Below are 17,752 nucleotides of genomic sequence, written 5' to 3' on the forward strand. Positions count from 1 at the left end.
AAACTTCTATTGTGAAGTAATCTCCTGAAGTTCTCATGGCTTTGTTAGGAAGACCCAGCTGAAGTATTGTTTTGTTTCTTTTTCTGACCACATCCTCCTGCTAACTGAGCAGATGAAAAAAAAAGAAAAAAGAAAAAAGAAAAAAACCCACAAAAAATGCGAAAAAAAATCAATAAAAGGACTAATATGAAAAAATTGATTCAGAATTACTTGCATTTTAGAGTGGTTATATATGATTAATAAAATATGTTTGTAACTAAAGTGCAATTAAAACTCCTCATAAGCAATGGATGCATGCAGAATATGCTGAGCGTGGGAAACCAGATGTTATTTTGGTGTCAGTTTTAATTTTTCTCTTTCCATGGGGAAGAAAATCATTAAGAATAATTAGCTTCTGAGCAGAACAGCGATTTTGAAGACAAATGTAACAAATAGATTTTTATAGTTTTTTAACTTTTCAGTGATAAATTCAGAATTCTAAAGCACTGGTAAATCGTTGACATCTCTATGAAGTGTCTAAGGTTTAATGTTTTTCTCGTTTCTTTTTCAGAGTTCTGTACTGTGTTGGGAGATCTTTCTCCAGTTTTTTGGCTACATACCAGGTGACTCCAAGCTGTTTGCATCTTTGTCTGCTCTTACATCTCGAAGCACAGCATTGGACTTGGGAGAAAATGTCTTGATGGCTCCATCCTAAGTGTGACAGCTCTCATCAGTGGTTAACGATGGCGTCCAAGTGGTAAGGTCCTTCTCGTGGCAGTGCCATAGATTTTCATGTATCTTTTTGTGTTTTGCTTGTCTATATTGTAATGTTAACACACCTTGAGCTGCTACTTCAGATATCAGTTGTCTGACTAGAAACTGTACTGCGTTAAATCCAACGAGAACCTTTATTTTAATACAGTGTAGGAACTAATCATGCCCAAAAGTGAATGTGTAAGGAAGAGGTCAAGAGCAGGGCAAACAGCCATCTGCATCCTGGGGACTTCTGGATCCAGATGTGATTTCTGTGCATTTAGTAATTCTCGAATTAGTACCTTTAGCATTTCTTTGGTGTCATTTCTGTATGTTCCGCAGTTCTCTCGAGTTCTCCGTCCCCGGCGTCAGCGCTCGGTGCCAATGGGCGTTCGGCTGCGCTCTGCCGCCGTGTGGCCGCGGCGGGTACTGCAGCTCACCGGCCAGGGCCTTTGGGGCTGGCAGGGTCCCTCCGGTTCTTTAGTCAGTGTTCTCAGCCCTAAGCCTGTGCTGTGTGTCGATGCTCTTTTCTTTGTGCTTTGCGTGGAAGGATTTTACCCGTAGGAAATAGATAGGCGTTGATGTCAAGTACGGGGCAAGTATTGTCACTTCTGAACTGAAATGAGTATGGCTAGATCCAGCCAACATCTAAATTGTCCTTCAAAAATCCTGCAACACACTGCTTTTCTACAGTCAAGTTGTAAAACTGATAGACTTTCAGTAAAACTGATAGTGCTTTCCTTTGGTCTTTGAGAACAGAGGGTGCATTGGTGTGACAGGATGAAAATGTTGGAGTGCTGGTGTTGATCTGCTATTTGTTATGTGGACTTCTGTATTCAAGACAATTTATTATTTATATATTCTATAATACTTCATAGAATGTAATAGAGTATTTTATGTTCTATTATTAAGTAGTTGTAATTAAGAATTAGAATAATTTGTGTTCTATACTATTTCTTCATAGCTCTCACTTTATTTTGTATCATTCTATATATGGAGGAGAAGTATACAAAAGAATAGAATTTGAATGCATGATAAAATCTGCCTTTGGGACATCTCCAGTATATCATGTACCCATTTTTACTTCTGTTACTGTTTTTCATTTCTAGTTATACAACATGCTGACTTGCTTAACTGTCCTTTGTCAGAATTTTTTACTGTAATTATTTTTGGACAGATGTATTCTTTCTCTCAAAGTAGAATAAATTTGTTGCTGCAGAAGTTTATCTTGATCACCATATCTTGCTATTGCTCAAGGAAGGCAAGTACATCTTTGAACATCAGAGTAGGAACTCCAAATCAATCTTTTAAATAAAACAGAAAAATGGAGGCAGAGAGTTTGAGAACATTAGGATGATTTTTTTTACTGTAAGTTTTTCTTCTGTGTACACTTATCCTTTTGAGCACAACTTTAGTTTTATCTAATTTTGAGAATTTTTAATGCTTATGTATGTTTCTTCATGTCTGAATATTTATGTAGAAAATGTGCTCCAATTACAAACTTCAAATGTTCAAGTTTGAATTGTGTAGTTTTTCTTTATTGGGAACAAAGCTGTTCTGATTTAGTTTTTGGAATACTTCTCAGTAATTATTATGCTTTTTGTACTTGCTGCAAGATGCTTAAAAAGCAATCAGTTTTTTAACAAATCAAATATTCTTAGCACTGGATCCACAGCTTTATCTGTTGTCTTCTGTATTAAAAGCCTACTGTGTTTTGTATAGGCAATAAACGTGTTTGGGTTTTTTTTTATTTTGCACTTTAGTGAGAAGTGGTCTTTCACAGTCTATTTTTGTGTTGGAGAATGCAGGGAGTTTTATTCAAGTGCTTTCCTTTAAAAATGTGTGATAAGGAAAAATAATATAGATGGGAAAATGTGGCAGTTGCCATTCTTCTTTGGTGTTGCTAATTTACTCCCTGGAACCAGTTTCCTGATCTACCTTGTGGCTCAGGGCTTTGTCCAGTCAGGTCTTGAAAAAGCTCACATGACTTCTCTGCAAAACTGTCTGGAGCACCAGTTATGCTGAAAAGCCTATTTCTTTAAAAGCAATTCTTGAACAGTATTAAAAATAATTAATGTGCCTGTTAATATTTGACACACATTTTTGCAAGTGTAGCACCTAATTTTGGTTAATTTCTTTCCCAACAGAATTGATAAAATGTCATCATGAGAAGTGTGGTGGGTTTTTTAATGTATTTTATTTTTAAATTTTTTTTTTCTAATTCTTCCTTTTTTCTTCTTCTTAAGTAATCATTTAGGATTAAAGCAGTACTTGTTACTTGTTACTTTGCTCAGCAGTTCCTTTCCTTCTGTCAATATAAATTCTAAAGTGGATATTGGAAAAATCAACAGAAAATTTGAGTTCTTTTTTTATCACAAAGTTTCTATTAAGATATAGCTCAGTGGGCCTCACTGACTTTTAATAAGGCTTTTTGTGGGCCTCCTACTTCATTTGAACTTTTGTTCTCACTCTGATGCCTGACTCTAGAGAGTTATGTTTCTGCTGAAGAGCTTTGTAGACCATACCTAATTGTAGTGACAAATGACTTGCAGAAAACGTGGCACATCTACCAAACAGAAGACAGAAATGCTAATAGGGACACAGAAGAGATGCTTAATCTGTGAAGTGGCAAAGTGTCTGTCAGACTAGAGGGGAAAAAAACAGTTGAACCTGTCTGGTAGGACTTAATTTCCCTAGGATTCTGGGGACTTGGTGCCTTTTTGTTTGTTTGGGTTTCCTTTTTAAGCAGCATTCAACATTTATAAATTTTCTGTTTTGAACATTTTGTGAAGCTTTTTCATTTTGAACTTACTTTCTCTCATGAAGACCAGCTATATATCTTGATAATGAATGATGAATTTTAGTTTGATTTTTTTTTTTTCTCTTGACTGCATTTTAAAAAAAAGTTACCTGAATGTATATTGAGCATAATAAATAAGGCACTACCTTTAGGTGTTTTTTAACACCTATAATGAAATGCATTTGGCCTTCAAAGGGGCTAGGCCTGTGGTGAATTTCTTTTAGCAGTCTCATTACACATCAGCAGGAAGATGGTGGAGAAGAACTGTGTATTCTAACTAATTTTTGCTCTTGCTTAAAATTGCACTGTTAATCCTTTTTTAATATGTATATATACACACACATATACAGCTAACTGCATCCATATGTATCTTCAACCCATGTTTTTGACACTGTTTTTGTTCTGGCAGCTGTTACATATTGGTTGTGGAGATGCTGCTGTTTTCCATTTGCAGCCAGCAAATGTTTGTTTGCTTGAAAGCAATTCACTTGGAGAGGTGCTTAATTTAAAAGTAACTTCTGCATTAAGGTGTAGGGTAACTGTACAAGTTACAGTAAAGACTCTGTGTTACAGTTTTGAATCTATGATATGGAATGGAAACAAGAAATCTTGAGGGAACTGGAAAATGCTTATTCCTTGGTTAGTAGCTAATGAAAACACTGTATGTCTTTAAACAAAACAAGTATGTCAAAGATAAGACAGTGATTTTTTTTTTCCCCCCCCAGAGGTTTGGCTAAAGCACAAGTGATGCAGCTACTTCTGATATCTCCTGTGTAGCTGCAGAGCTTTCCTGTGGAAACTTTGACTTGCCCTCCCTTGTGCCCTCCTCCTCAGGGCTTTATAGAGGGTAATATTTCCATGTACAGTGCACCACTGCCCATGAAGGTCTTGTCTCTGCTGTGCTTAACTCCTCCTCAGAAATGCATAGTGAAGTGCAGTAAGCCTCACTTCTGATGCAGAACTGTTCTTTTGATTTGAGCTACTCCATAAAGAACACAAGGATTCAGTCTAAAACGTGCAGCAGAGTTAAGGAATAACAGGGTTGTGTGAGGGAAGGAGCCTTCTCACTTTTAGGTGTACTTAGCTCCTATTCTTAATTTTAACTATATTTCATTGGCTCTTCTGTGTGAGTGATGAAAGTTAATCCTAGCATGAACAAAATGACAGTTGTCACACCTCTTTTACGTTTCCTTAAGGACCAAGTAATTCCAGTTTGTGAAAATTTTTGGAAAAGGATCTTCCTGTCTTTCACTATTACAATTACTAGCCTTTTATTATTAAAAGTCACAAGTGAAGAAAGCACTCAAGTGTTCTTTAGTCTTTTTGTTCTTATCTGATGACTGGAGCATCACTTTTTTTCTTTAAATAAAGGAATTTTTCCCTTCTTTGGTGATCATGTTCTGCTTGGCCCTTAAATTTTAGTTTCTTCTCTTCAAAGGCAGGTGATTTTTTTTTTCCTTCTCCTAACAGGAACAGGTTTAACCTTTCCTTCAGATGGGTAATACAGCAATTATCTTCCATAATAACACTTTCATAAGTCTTTTACAGTGCATGCTAATCTCATTTATGTTTCTTCTGGCATCAGAAATTAAAATACTCCTTTTAATCTGATGAGATGTGTGAGTTAAAAGTATGCCACCACCCTTTTGTCTCAGTCTGTACTTTACAACTTATCACTCAGCAGAGCTGGTGTGTAGGAACAGTACCTTTACCTTGATTGCTGTCTTTTAAGAAAAGTCTGTTCACTGTCCTTCTGAAGCTGCAAAGTCACTGTGCTGTGTATTGCTTCTGGGTTTTATTTTATTTTTTTATGCTGATCTTGTTTACCACTCTTAGGTTTTATAAGCTTTACTGTGATAATAGGACTGTATTTAGCAAGCAAACCTGTATTGTTGTGCAGAACTACATAAGTGTTCCATATGGGGTGGAAATTGATGTTTTTTCTTGGGTGGCTAAACAATTTTTTTTGTTTAGTTCCTTCAACTTTCAGTGCATTTGTTTACTTAGAAACTTTGATATAGTGACAATTAGTTATTCTAGCAGTGCATTTAGCAACTGTGTTTAGTTATTTGCTAACAATCAAAAATTGTTTGATTCCAAACTTAGGGTTTTTTTCTCCCCTTCTTACTAGAAACATTTTTGAACTTTAATTTAGTACCTTTGTTAGTCCCCTATTTCATCCAAGTATGTTGTATCTTTCCACATAGGAAATCAGATTTCATCTGATTTCTAACACTGAAAGTTAGAACTTCCTCTACTGTGCTCAAAACCCTGAAACCAAAACCTCACTAAACCTAAATTATATCTGTTCTTTCCTTTATAGAAATTCTAAAAGTGCAAATTCTCTGCCTCTTTCTTGTTTTCTGTTAAACATGAATGACATTTTGCAAATGTTTATGTATTTAAAGCTACAATACTGTGGTGCCCACAGGCACATGTGGAATTCTACTGGGAGCATCCTCTGCAGTATCTGTTGTTTTGGTTGTTGTTGATTTTTATCCTCCTTAAGGCAGGAGAGAATTGTATGTTAATTAGAAAACAAAACAAAACCCACCAAAAAGCTTCTCACTTTGTTCAATGGAAATAATATCCCATAGGTTTTTTTCTGTAGTAATGCTATTCTCTTTGAGGGGTACAGAATTTAGATGGAAGAATTGCTTGAAATGATAGCAGGTTTTCACGTGATGTATTACTGTGGTACATCGTACTCAGTCATGTACTATCTGATAAGTAAGTTCCTTAAGTATGTAATTTTCCCTCTGCCTTGATTTCAATGTAGTTATTGTGTGTTCCCAGTAAGGGGAAGGCATCTTGCTCAGACCAGAGTGAATTTGTTTTCCTTTGATACAGGTGCCAATCTTTCTATAAGCCACAAATGTTGAAGGCTTCAGCCCTGAGTACTGTAGTGCAGCTACATTGAGTGTAGGGCTGGGGCTGTGCTCTGGTCAAATCTAATTGCAGACTTCTGGCAGCAGCATTTGTTCTTTCTGGTTATGTTCAGATTATCAAGTGGAAATGCTTTTAAGTTACTAAGTAAAAAGAAGGGCCAAAGACATTTGTATTGCACAAGAACTGGACTGCTGTTGCTTTACAGTGAAGGAAGTCTTTCATTTATGATTTAAATAGGAATACTACTTTTTAAAAATCTAAACTTAGGTATTTTCAATTGAGGAGTCATGTAATGCTTTAGAGATTATTATTTCTGTCTTTGACCAAAAAAAAGAAGGGAGAAGGTTTGAAGTTCTGTCTCAATATATATGTGGGCAAACAGGCAATATCTAACTTTTAAAAATAATAGTCTGTTAGGAAGATAGATATAATAGCTTTAACTACCTCTAGCTAAGAATGATGTTCTGGAGTCTCACAGACAGCACTTCTCTGTGAGAAACAATTTGTTCATCAACTTGATTTAGCTACTTAGCAACTTTAGGTAGTTGCACAAATGGCTAAAAAATACCTCACTTAAGAAAATGAAGTACATATTTATTCTGTGACTATTTTAGTATTAGTCCATAGATCTTGATCTCTGTTGGAACATCCTCCTTTTGACACAGTGGTTTTGTTATGAGAAAGAGATGACATTATGAAATTCTGTATAGGAGGACTATGTATTATGTGAGATTTATAAATCCGTTGCTCCTCAGCTAGTATAAATCCTGTAATATAAATATTTTTCACTATATATGTAGTGTTTCAGAGTTTTAATAGTAGGGTCTGTATAACAAAGGCTAAATTAGTAGAGACTTGAGCGTGTCAATCCACATGAATGGACTTGTGAATGCAGCCACCCAGGTGGATTGGGTTTTCTTTCAAGTGAGTTGAATATTAGTTTTTACTTTCTATTTTGCCATGTAGGTTAGACTTTCTGTGGCCATGTTTCAAGAACACAGTTAATTTTGGAAGAGAAGAACTAAAATAGATGGGACTGATGAATGCTATGTAAACCAAGACAGAACCTTTATTTAATGTAGGCACTGAGAGATTTTTCATTGCTATTGCAAATGGAGCTTATTCTATGAATTGTAAGGATGTTTTGGGTTGTTTTTTTTTCTTCTTTAAGTAATAAAAGCTATGAAGAAAATCACAGTGAAAGAAAGGATAATGATTGTTCCCTCAGGTCAGTAGCATTTGAAACATGCCTGCCTTGTATAAGATTTTAAGCAGTAAACTATGGTCAGGTTAGCCTTGGTAAGGGAAGCAAGAAAAGTGTGCTGTATGCACTTGTGGGATTGGAAAGAAAGTTATTTTGAACAGTGAAATATAAGTTCCCTTGCCATTTGACTTTTATGCTTTCAACATGATTTTAAAAGTTGGCCATTCAAACATGAGGGAAGTCTTCTACAAATGTGTATTTTTATGTAGTGCTAGAGAAACTCCTAACAGAGCCTGTGAAACAGAGGCTGTAAAAATCATCAGCTAAATGGCCCAAATATTTGTTTAAGAAATCCATGTTGACCCACTGTGCTTAAATAATTCTGAAAAGATATATGTTGGTTTCTGGTTATCTCTTACTGTCTATGTTCTGGCTGTTCTATGCATTAACAATTGGCAACTCTTGTTTTTCTGTAAAGCACTTAAAAAGCTTTTGGTAAAAGTTTTCAGGTCTCAATTCCCTGCAGATCTAATTTCACAGCAGTGTTGCCATTGTTGTTCTGGCAATGAACCTTTGGTTTTAAAATGTTGCTTATTTTAATGTCCTTTATATAAAGATACCAACATCAAGATTGTCATCATTCACTTCGATTATTTTATAGGAAAAAAAATCTGGCCACTTCTATTGTGGGATTGTGTAATGATGTCTTTTGCTGTTTCTACTTGCATGGAAATGGGTATGCTTCAGGCTATGTACTGCTGCAGGTTCTTATTTGAATAAAAATCTGCCAGAGGGAGGAATTCATAGGTTTGGAAGGTCCTGTGCAATATATCAGTGCTTGGAACAAGGGAGAGTTTAGCAACAGGAAGCTCAGATCCTTATCCTGACTGAGGATTGTAGAAGCTGTGGGGTAGACAATACCTTGATCTTCTCAGGAACTCCTAATGAGTTCAGGAAAGCATTGTGTTCTTGCATGTGACCTCAAGATAAGAGCTGTTAAAGGTTAATACATAAATGGTCAAGTTTTGGGAGCTTTTCTATTAAATGGAATAATATTGTATTCAGTGAGTGAACATGACAGTCTTATGTTCAACTGCTGATGGATATATTTTGGCAGGAATTTTTGTTCCTTTTCATACTAATGCAAGATAATCAAAGGCAAACTCTGACTGCCCCCTCCCCATGAAATCATTCTCGGAAATTTGCAGCCTTCCAAAGAACAAGTCCCACAGCTCGCTCCAAAGAATCTCCAGCTGCCACATAAAGCAAATAAATAAGCCTAAGTGATTGAAAGAAAAGTGAAGCTTTACCAGAAACTGACTGTTGTTTCTTTGATTTCTCAGGAAATAGCTAGGTAAGTCTAAGAAAAGCATGGAGATAACTGAAACTATTCACATTTTTACATGAAAAAAAGCAGTAAACCAAAATTATAGAAAGATTAAAGTATTTTGTATGTAAAATAATACCTACAACAAGTTTGCACTGATACAGAGAGTTTATTGGAAAAAATATACATTGATTGAACCCAACACCCTGGAGTTTAATGCAGATGTGTTAATTTATACCTGCAGCCTGGACTGTTTGATTTCTAACTCTACTGCTTTATTCTGCTTTCAGTTGTGTGTATTGTGTCTTAACTTTTTTTTTTTATTGTAAGAGTAGATTGTTTTCATTGGGATAAGACAAACTATTCCAAATAGTCTTACGAATTCATCTTCTCTTCTAAGCATCAAGAAGAAACTTCCTGTATTTGGGTTTTTCTCCCAAATATTTGGGTGTTGTTGTAGTGACTGTTTTTTTAGCAGATTTACTTTCACATGAAGTAGTGATGTCAGGTTGAAATGAGGAAGTTGCTGAAAACAGTCATGTTTATTTGGTGCACATTAATGCTGTGTTCAATAGGTTTTATATGCTATGTGCAGTATGGGAAGCTTAGTTAACACCCTTAATCTCAGGGAATTTATTAACATTTCTTGAAAAGCTGAAAACGGAGAGACCACTTTGCATCACTTGGCCCACTCACTTTTGGAATAGGCAAAACTTGAACCCTTTCTTGTACTGCTGGGTCTCTCTCTCCTGTTGAAACTCCTTTGGTAATGCCTCCAGTGCCAGGGTCCCTGCAGGAAGGATAGTTTTGCTTTGTAGATTTTTGTTTTGGTGTGGTATTGTTTATATCTTTTTTGCAGGGGAATATTGGTGTTTGGGTTGGGATTGTTGTTTGTGGTTGTTGTGGGAGCTTTTTGTTTGTGTTTTGTTCGGTCCAGTTAATGTTGTCCTGTTGGGAGGAAAAAAAAAAAAAGCTGGGAGAAAGCACATGGTCTGGGGGCCGATGGATGAGCCCACCCCATAGCAGTGCTTACCTCAAGGGGAGATCATGGAATCGTTGGAAAAGGTAGGTTGGAAAAGACGTTTAGGCCACCAAGGTTTGCAGTGTGAACTTGCGCTTCGCTGGCACAGGAGTGCCTCCAGCTGTGGTTACACCAATGGCCGTACTGCCAGCATGGCTGCTGAGGGATACAATCCTGGTATGTGGCTTGGTGTGCGGCTGCAGGCTGAGCTCTGCCCAGGCAGGAGAAGGGGAGTTGCGGACCCTTTGCACAGCGAAGGGCACAGGGGCCTGTGGTGGCCGCCGGGGCTCAGCTGCAAGACCCCAGACATGTGCCTACACTGTGAGGGTATAAACGCCCAGGGTCCCTCTGTGGAGACACCAGCTGCAGCTGTTATTTTCGGATTTAATGATTGCACCATGATTAAAGATTTGGACGTCAGAAACTGTGCTGTGGGAACCCTGGGCTAGAAGGCGCAGGAAAGCTCGGCTGACTGCGAGTGTGGGCTGTGCAGCTGGGAAGGCGCCTCGGTCCCCGCTCAGGCGGTGCCGCAGTGGCCCCGGATGGGCGGACGGGGAGTTTCCTTAACATATTTTGGAACTCGTGTTCCCACCGTGCTAAGCAAGCTCGCATGAACTTGTTGCCTTCTGCGGAGGCCCGTGAAATCGGGCTTAGTTCTGCTCTGTGCTGTGCCGGGCGGTGTGTGCGGCACACACAGGGCACAGGCGGCCCGCTGTGAGGGCCCCGGGCCGGGCGGTGTGTGCGGCACACACAGGGCACAGGCGGCCCGCTGTGGGGGCTCCGGGCCGGGCGGTGTGTGCGGCACCCACAGGGCACAGGCGGCCCGCTGTGAGGGCCCCGGGCCGGGCGGTGTGTGCGGCACACACAGGGCACAGGCGGCCCGCTGTGGGGGCTCCGGGCCGGGCGGTGTGTGCGGCACACACAGGGCACAGGCGGCCCGCTGTGAGAGCCCGGGGCCGGGCGGTGTGTGCGGCACACACAGGGCACAGGCGGCCCGCTGTGGGGGCTCCGGGCCGGGCGGTGTGTGCGGCACCCACAGGGCACAGGCGGCCCGCTGTGAGGGCCCCGGGCCGGGCGGTGTGTGCGGCACACACAGGGCACAGGCGGCCCGCTGTGGGGGCTCCGGGCCGGGCGGTGTGTGCGGCACACACAGGGCACAGGCGGCCCGCTGTGAGGGCCCCGGGCCGGGCGGTGTGTGCGGCACACACAGGGCACAGGCGGCCCGCTGTGGGGGCTCCGGGCCGGGCGGTGTGTGCGGCACACACAGGGCACAGGCGGTGGGGCTGTGAGCCCCGGGCCGGGCCGAGGAGGCGCAGTGCTCTGTGCTGTCCGGGCGGTGTGTTCGGCACACACAGGGCACAGGCGGCCCGCTGTGAGGGCCCCGGGCCGAGGAGGCGCAGTGCTCTGTGCTGTCCGGGCGGTGTGTGCGGCACACACAGGGCACAGGCGGCCCGCTGTGAGCCCCGGGCCGGGCGGTGTGTGCGGCACACACAGGGCACAGGCGGTGGGGCTGTGAGGGCCCCGGGCCGAGGAGGCGCAGTGCTCTGTGCTGTCCGGGCGGTGTGTGCGGCACACACAGGGCACAGGCGGCCCGCTGTGAGGGCTCCGGGCCGAGGAGGCGCAGTGCGGCCCCGCGCCGGGCGGGGGCGCTGCGGGCAAAGCCGTGTGCCGGCTGCGGGCTCCCGGGGACGGCGGCGGCTCCGCGCTTCTCCCCTCTCCGCACACCGCCACCTCTCTTATTACGCCTTAAATGTGAACTAAATCTTTGCCCCCTCTCCCACAGCAGGCAGGGCTAGGCTGCCGTTTCTCTGCCGCCGTGGGGTAGTCCTAGAAACATTTCGTGTTACGAAGGTGCACGCTTGCTGAGGAAGAGACCTGTCAAATGATGTGTTGTTTTGTGGTAGGCTATAAGGCCTCTAAGCAGTCTTCCAAAATGGTACTTCCCAGTATCTTGTCTGGTTTAGAAATGTCTTTTACTATTATAATTGCTAATTCTAGAATTCTCTGCACTGTGTGAATCCAAGGCACTTGCGAGTAGTTCTCTCTCACATGGATCTTTCTTTCATTGACCATGTTTTGTTTTTTCAGTATTTCTCATTCTTGAGGTGTTCCTCTGTGAGGTCCACCCGCTTCAGTGGAATTCCCATGTACGTGGCTTTCCATGCAGCCCTGCCAGAGAGCCTAGCTATTTGTGTTCTCAAAGGTCTAACCCAAGGGGACAGTGCTCTGAGAAGTGCTGTTGTGCTGTGATCATTCACAGGGTCTCCCACTATTACACTTCTGCATGTTTCATGATCTGTTTGTACCCCTTCTGATGCCAAGTTCTGCTAATGTGGATTCTTGCTAGTGAGAGGTGCAGAGCTCAGACATTCTTGCACAGCTAGTGATACATACAAACATCAAGGACTGTGGCAGGGGAAGCCTGAAGGACTTCAGCAGGCACTTCAGTGCAGAGTCAGAGTCATCCTTTGAGTGTAACAGAAGTGGAATACAATATGAAAAGATATCAAAGAACTTGCTGTAATGCATATAGCAGTTCTAAGACCAAGTCTGCTATATTTTTGGGTTTTTTATTTATAGGTTCCAGAATAAGAAAGTGTTAAAATTTATTGCATAAGGCGTTTTGTCACCTGTTTGGTTTTGTTTAAACATGAATTGAGGTATAACAATTGTAAGATTTCTGGTATGTTTTACACTGACAGATAATCTGTAAAAATTGCCCAGGTTGCATAGAACCCAGTACAATTGTACATTTACTGTTTAAGATGTAGTAAGATGTGAGAGAGGAGTGTATGTGAGATGAGATACCAAGGCAAAAACATAAGCCTTGTATTTTGCGTTCTTTTTTTATAAAATGCTGTTTTCATAGAATGTAATGAAGTATGGAAGTCCTGGAGTTAACCTGCAGCCATCCATATATATATCCATATATATATATATAAAATATATATACATGGATGTATCCTCAGCTCTCTTCTGTAGAAAACTTCTCAATGTTCTTAAGAGTCAAAGGCCACCCTAAGGGAAAAATCAGTCAAAAGCTTTTGGATACATCTGTTTTGTATAAGTTTTATTAGTTTATTAGGTTTAATCTTGAAATATAATCGTGTGTATGGAGGGTGGCTTTTTATTACTTGCTTGTGTTTTGTGTGTCCTGTTACTTGAAAGGCTGTTGTTTTCTAATTTTAAAAAAGTGTAGTTTCAACACCTAATTGTTTTTTAAAATTCATGAATAACTCACATATGCCACACTTTGTATAAAATCTCTCACCTTGTGCACTTAATAGATGTGGTGCACTAGGTACTTGCACTTCACCTGTTGGCTCCACCCTGTGTCCACACGAATAATAAAACCTCCATAGCATGGTAAAGAGCACTTTGATATCTAGTTTGAGCCTTTTAGAGGGTGTTTAAGATAGGTACAAAGTGAAACATCTGATTTCCCCGTCTGCAAACTGCAGGTGGATGGTTGGAAGCATTCTCAGTCTCAGGGAAATATCTGAATTTCTCTCTTGTTCCCAAATATGAGGATCTGCAAAGTAGGTTTGTGGCAAGATTTCAAGGGCAAAGAAAGAAATTCTATAGAAAATAATGCTATTACGAATAAATGATGGCTTGAGCTTGTAATGACTCGTGATCTGTTGTAATCACAAATTGTCTTTGTGGTGTCTTTATTATTTGTTCTGAAAATGCATAAATCCACTTCTCTGTAATTCTTTTTGTATTGTGCAAACAATACTGTGAAGGAAATCATAGGAAGAATTTTCTGCTTGATCTGCCTGCAGGAAGTAGTATTCTTGCAATATGTCTCTTATGATAAGGTCAGAAATTTGTATTTATTTATAAGGGAAAAAATGTGTAGGTGTTTGTATTCATTTACGAGGGGAATTTAGACTAACTTGGATATCTGGGGATTTTAAGGCAGGATTGACTAGAAAAGACATTTTCAGTCCTATATAGAACTTGGAAAATGTCTTGGGTGGCAACTTTGAGCTTGTACCAACTTTTTCAAGTTGTGGTGTTCTGAACCACAGATGTGGCAGCTGACTAAGACTGACAACTTAATCCAGTTGAGCAGCCCCTTGTGAGCATTTAACTGAAACTATGAGACCTAGAATATGTTATGCTGATACCTTTTATAGAGTTTTTACTTTTTAAGAGCTAAGCAAAATAATAAATAAATTTAAAGGAACCCAAAAAACCTCAGCTAAACCAGGCATGTAGGGAGAAGTAACCCTAGGGATAAAGTGGATGTTTGGACAAGAGACATGTTATTTCTGTACTTGTAGTTTTCTGGAGGGTGGTGCGAATATTTTAAGTGGTAAAAATAGCATCAGAGTCCCTGCAAAACAGAACTTAATATATAAGTTAGTATTTTTGTAGTTAGTGGCTAAAACACTATGTGAGAATGTGCATGGTGATGTTACAGACCGGCTTTAAAAACAAAGTGCCTAGACTTTCTGAATGATAAGTGTTACCCTTCAAATACAGATGAACACTCTCTGTGCACTTCATGAAAATGAAGAGCTATTGAACTCTGTCAGATACGAGTTTACGAATGTGTTGCAAATTTTCTTAGTGCTTAAAATTTTTGCAGCACTGCATAGTGTCTCCCTGGCGTGCAGAGCTGAGCGTGTGTTGGTTAATATGTGGGCTTGGTGGTGTTTGGTTTTCTTATCAGTCCTCACAGTTAAATGTCTTCAGAATCTGCCCTGCAGCAGCTGGCTGGCAGCTGACGCTGCTGTTGGCACCACCCAGGTTTAACATGACATCACCAGGAGAAGTCCACCTCTCCGTGCTCAAGGAAGTTGGTGTGGGAGCCACGCTCTGTGAAGTAGAGCATAACTGCTGAGAGAGCACAGAGGGCAATGTAGAAATGGAATTCCTGAAAAAAATTGTTCCCACCGCCGCTTCTGGAGATGTTCTGGATGTTGGGAGTACAGCCCGTGAGAGCTCTCCAAGGCTGCTGAAGATGAGGCGGGTCAGGCTGTTTTCATTAGGACAGACAATAGATGAAGACGAGGGGCCACATGTTTTACATCCTGATTACTGTATGTATCCATGTCAGCCTGGTGAAAACTGATCGCTAAGCTCTTTCTTCAGATCGCGATTGTTTTGTTAAATTGACAAGTTTGATTATAAAAGGCCTTTTTATCAGAGTTTCTAGGATTATGGTGTCTTAAGCTTTAGATCTATATTGTCATGGACGCATTATCGCTTGTTAATGACCCATGTGGAAGCAATTTTTCAGGATTCCTAATTTCAGGATTACTTCTTGTCTCTGCATGCCTGTGTGACTTTCTCCCCTCTTCCTGGGAAAAGAATATGTTTAAGTTTAATATGTTTATGGACATAAAATTAGGCACTAAGTTGTCTAGACAGAACTGTGCTACATAGAGATCTGTGACTGCAGTGCAAGATGTGAGTTTTGTCATCTTTTCTTTCCCTGTTTTTCTGATCCCCTAAGTTTTCAAAGGCTTTCCTTATAAGAGTTTTCCTTTGTCTCAAAACAGGGTATGTTTCCCTTTTTTAGTGTTTTGAAGATTGCACGTTTTTAGTAAATATGATATGTAAATAAATCAAGTAAGAATATGGATATTGTATAGAGAATTTTTAACCCAAACAGTACAACTATGTACTAGTGGCTAAAAATTACAGTATATCATGCTAATAGAAAGTAGAATTAGTTCATGTTCCTTTTTCAGATAATACAGCTGGATGGTAATGGAAAATTCAGTTTTACTTTTTTTTCTTTTTGCCTTCAACTAAAATAGTGCAGTCTTGGGCCTTTATGGTCTTGGATTCTGCTGGCTGCCAGATGCAGTTTTTTACCTTCTCTTTGTGGTTGAATATTTTCAAGAATTAGAATGGTTTTTAATTTTTTTTCCTTACCTGCAATAATTTTTCTATCTGCCTACAATGGTAGGAGATGGACACATTCATCCATCCAACTGGGTGATGAACTTACAGCCTTAGGAATTAAGCTGGTGGTGGTGGGAGAAAGGATTTCCTTGGAAAGACTTCTCTTAGCCTTTCTGATTGTAACATTAGCCACTTTTTTCAGTGCAAAAGGCTGAGTAAGAGTAAGTGTAAGTAAGAGTAAGTGCATCAGGCTGAGGCAGCTGAGGAGAGCAGGGACAGCTCTGTTCTGTTAAACAAGTTGTTCCTGTGCACAGCAAATTACAAATTAATGTTCTAATGCTATGGGTTATTGAAGGCTGCCTGCAGAATAAAGTCTGTTATAGCTGCCTAGATACTTGAAAACTGATCAGAAGCCCATGGTGTCTGATAATGAGGCTAAAAACCCTTCACTTAACTTGGAATGCTGTACAACAGCCTTGGAGTTTATAGTTGGATATTGCTGTTAATTTAATATCTCCATAGGTGTATCTTACCAATCCTGCTTTTATGCTGTATTCTCTTTTCTTCATAGCTCTCAATTTAAATATTATATTTTTTCCACGTTATACTTTCAGAAGAAATAGAATTGTCTTTGTGTCAGGTTAAAAGAAAATGCTATAGCTGATGGATATTTGTAGACAAAACAGATACATTCATCTTTGTTCAGTGTTTTGTTGATAGTTTGAGCAAATGAGGTTAATTAACATAGAATAAACTAGTCTGACTGTTAAAGATGAGTTTTCCTCTCTTGATTATAATTAATATGTGATTAAAAAATGGTGACCATTAGGAGTGATTTTATGGAAACCAGCAGTGCCTGACTAATATTGCTTAACAGTGTGATGTCATCATTTACGAAATGAAGACTTAGAGTCTGTTCTGGGATCATGCTTTTACAATAGCAGATAGTAGCTGAATCCTCTTTAAATTATCTGCTTATTTCTATTTTTGTATCTTGGTAATGGAATGAACTGCTCTGCTGGAACAGAGCAAAAGAACTACTGTGTTTACCAGCTGGGTATGCTGCAGAAGGCAGGTGCTGACCAAACAGGTAATAGAACAATAGAATTATTTGAAAAAAACATTGTGAACATTTGCTTGTTGTTGGCAAATGTGGTGTTAATGCAGCACAGAATTTAATGTAGTGAAGCTGTTGAGGAACTTAATAGTTTTTTAAAGCTAAAGTGGTTTGTCCTATTAGTAATGTTTGAATTTGAGAGTGAGTAGTGTTTATTATTTTTTTCTTTTTACTTTCTGTTCCTTATTGCTGCTGTTTAATAATGTTTTGTTTTGGTGAGAATTTAGGTGAAATACTGAGCCTGACAATTATGAACTTCTCTAACAGACAGACCAGGCAAAAATCCTCTTCCTGGCATTGAAATCTTAAAATAATATTTTTATAATACCACCTAGTTGAGTTTGCTTCTAGCTGACCTAAAAATTTTGTGAGAAATTCAGCTGATGAATTTTTTTTGTTATTTGTTATTAAAATATTTACCATATTGACTTTCAAAACACTTACTTGGTGTATACTTTGTTTTAGAGCTGAAAATAGGACCTTACAAATATATGCTGTGTGAATCATCTTTTAAAATATCTAGTTTCCATCAGAATGGTTTCAAGTGTATTTTAGAAATCTTTTCAGAACTGTCTTTTTAGGTGTATAAGATTAGTACAATTGTAGAAGAAAACCACAACTGACTTGCTGGAGTATTTGTATATGACTGCATCACAGTGCTTTAAAGAGGTTAGTAAAAGAACAGGCAGTTTTTAAAAATTTGCTGTAGCATTTAAGAGTGGACATGTCCACTTTGTTTCAAAAAATCGACAGTCCAGATGAAACATGCAGAGTTGAGCATGGAAGATTCAGATTGTGGC

General features: G+C 39.7%; 1 protein-coding gene across 10 annotated transcripts in view; it reads left to right on the forward strand.

The window, feature by feature from the left end:
- Window positions 1–541: 541 nt before the first annotated feature.
- The window catches only part of FRYL (FRY like transcription coactivator), a 151,440-nt gene continuing 134,229 nt past the window's right edge, over window positions 542–17,752 (forward strand). For 5 of the 10 annotated variants that reach the window (XM_066317024.1, XM_066317025.1, XM_066317026.1 and 2 more), the window contains exon 1: window positions 14,700–15,024. In XM_066317024.1, the coding sequence (XP_066173121.1) occupies window positions 14,850–15,024 (175 nt within the window). In that variant the 5' untranslated portion in view covers window positions 14,700–14,849. Of the gene's footprint in view, window positions 737–14,698; window positions 15,025–17,752 lie in introns of those variants that run through there. The other 5 variants (XM_066317027.1, XM_066317035.1, XM_066317030.1 and 2 more) reach the window with 3 other exon arrangements.

Source organism: Sylvia atricapilla, chromosome 4 (genome assembly GCF_009819655.1).
Source record: "Sylvia atricapilla isolate bSylAtr1 chromosome 4, bSylAtr1.pri, whole genome shotgun sequence".
Classification (NCBI taxonomy): Eukaryota; Metazoa; Chordata; class Aves; order Passeriformes; family Sylviidae; genus Sylvia; species Sylvia atricapilla.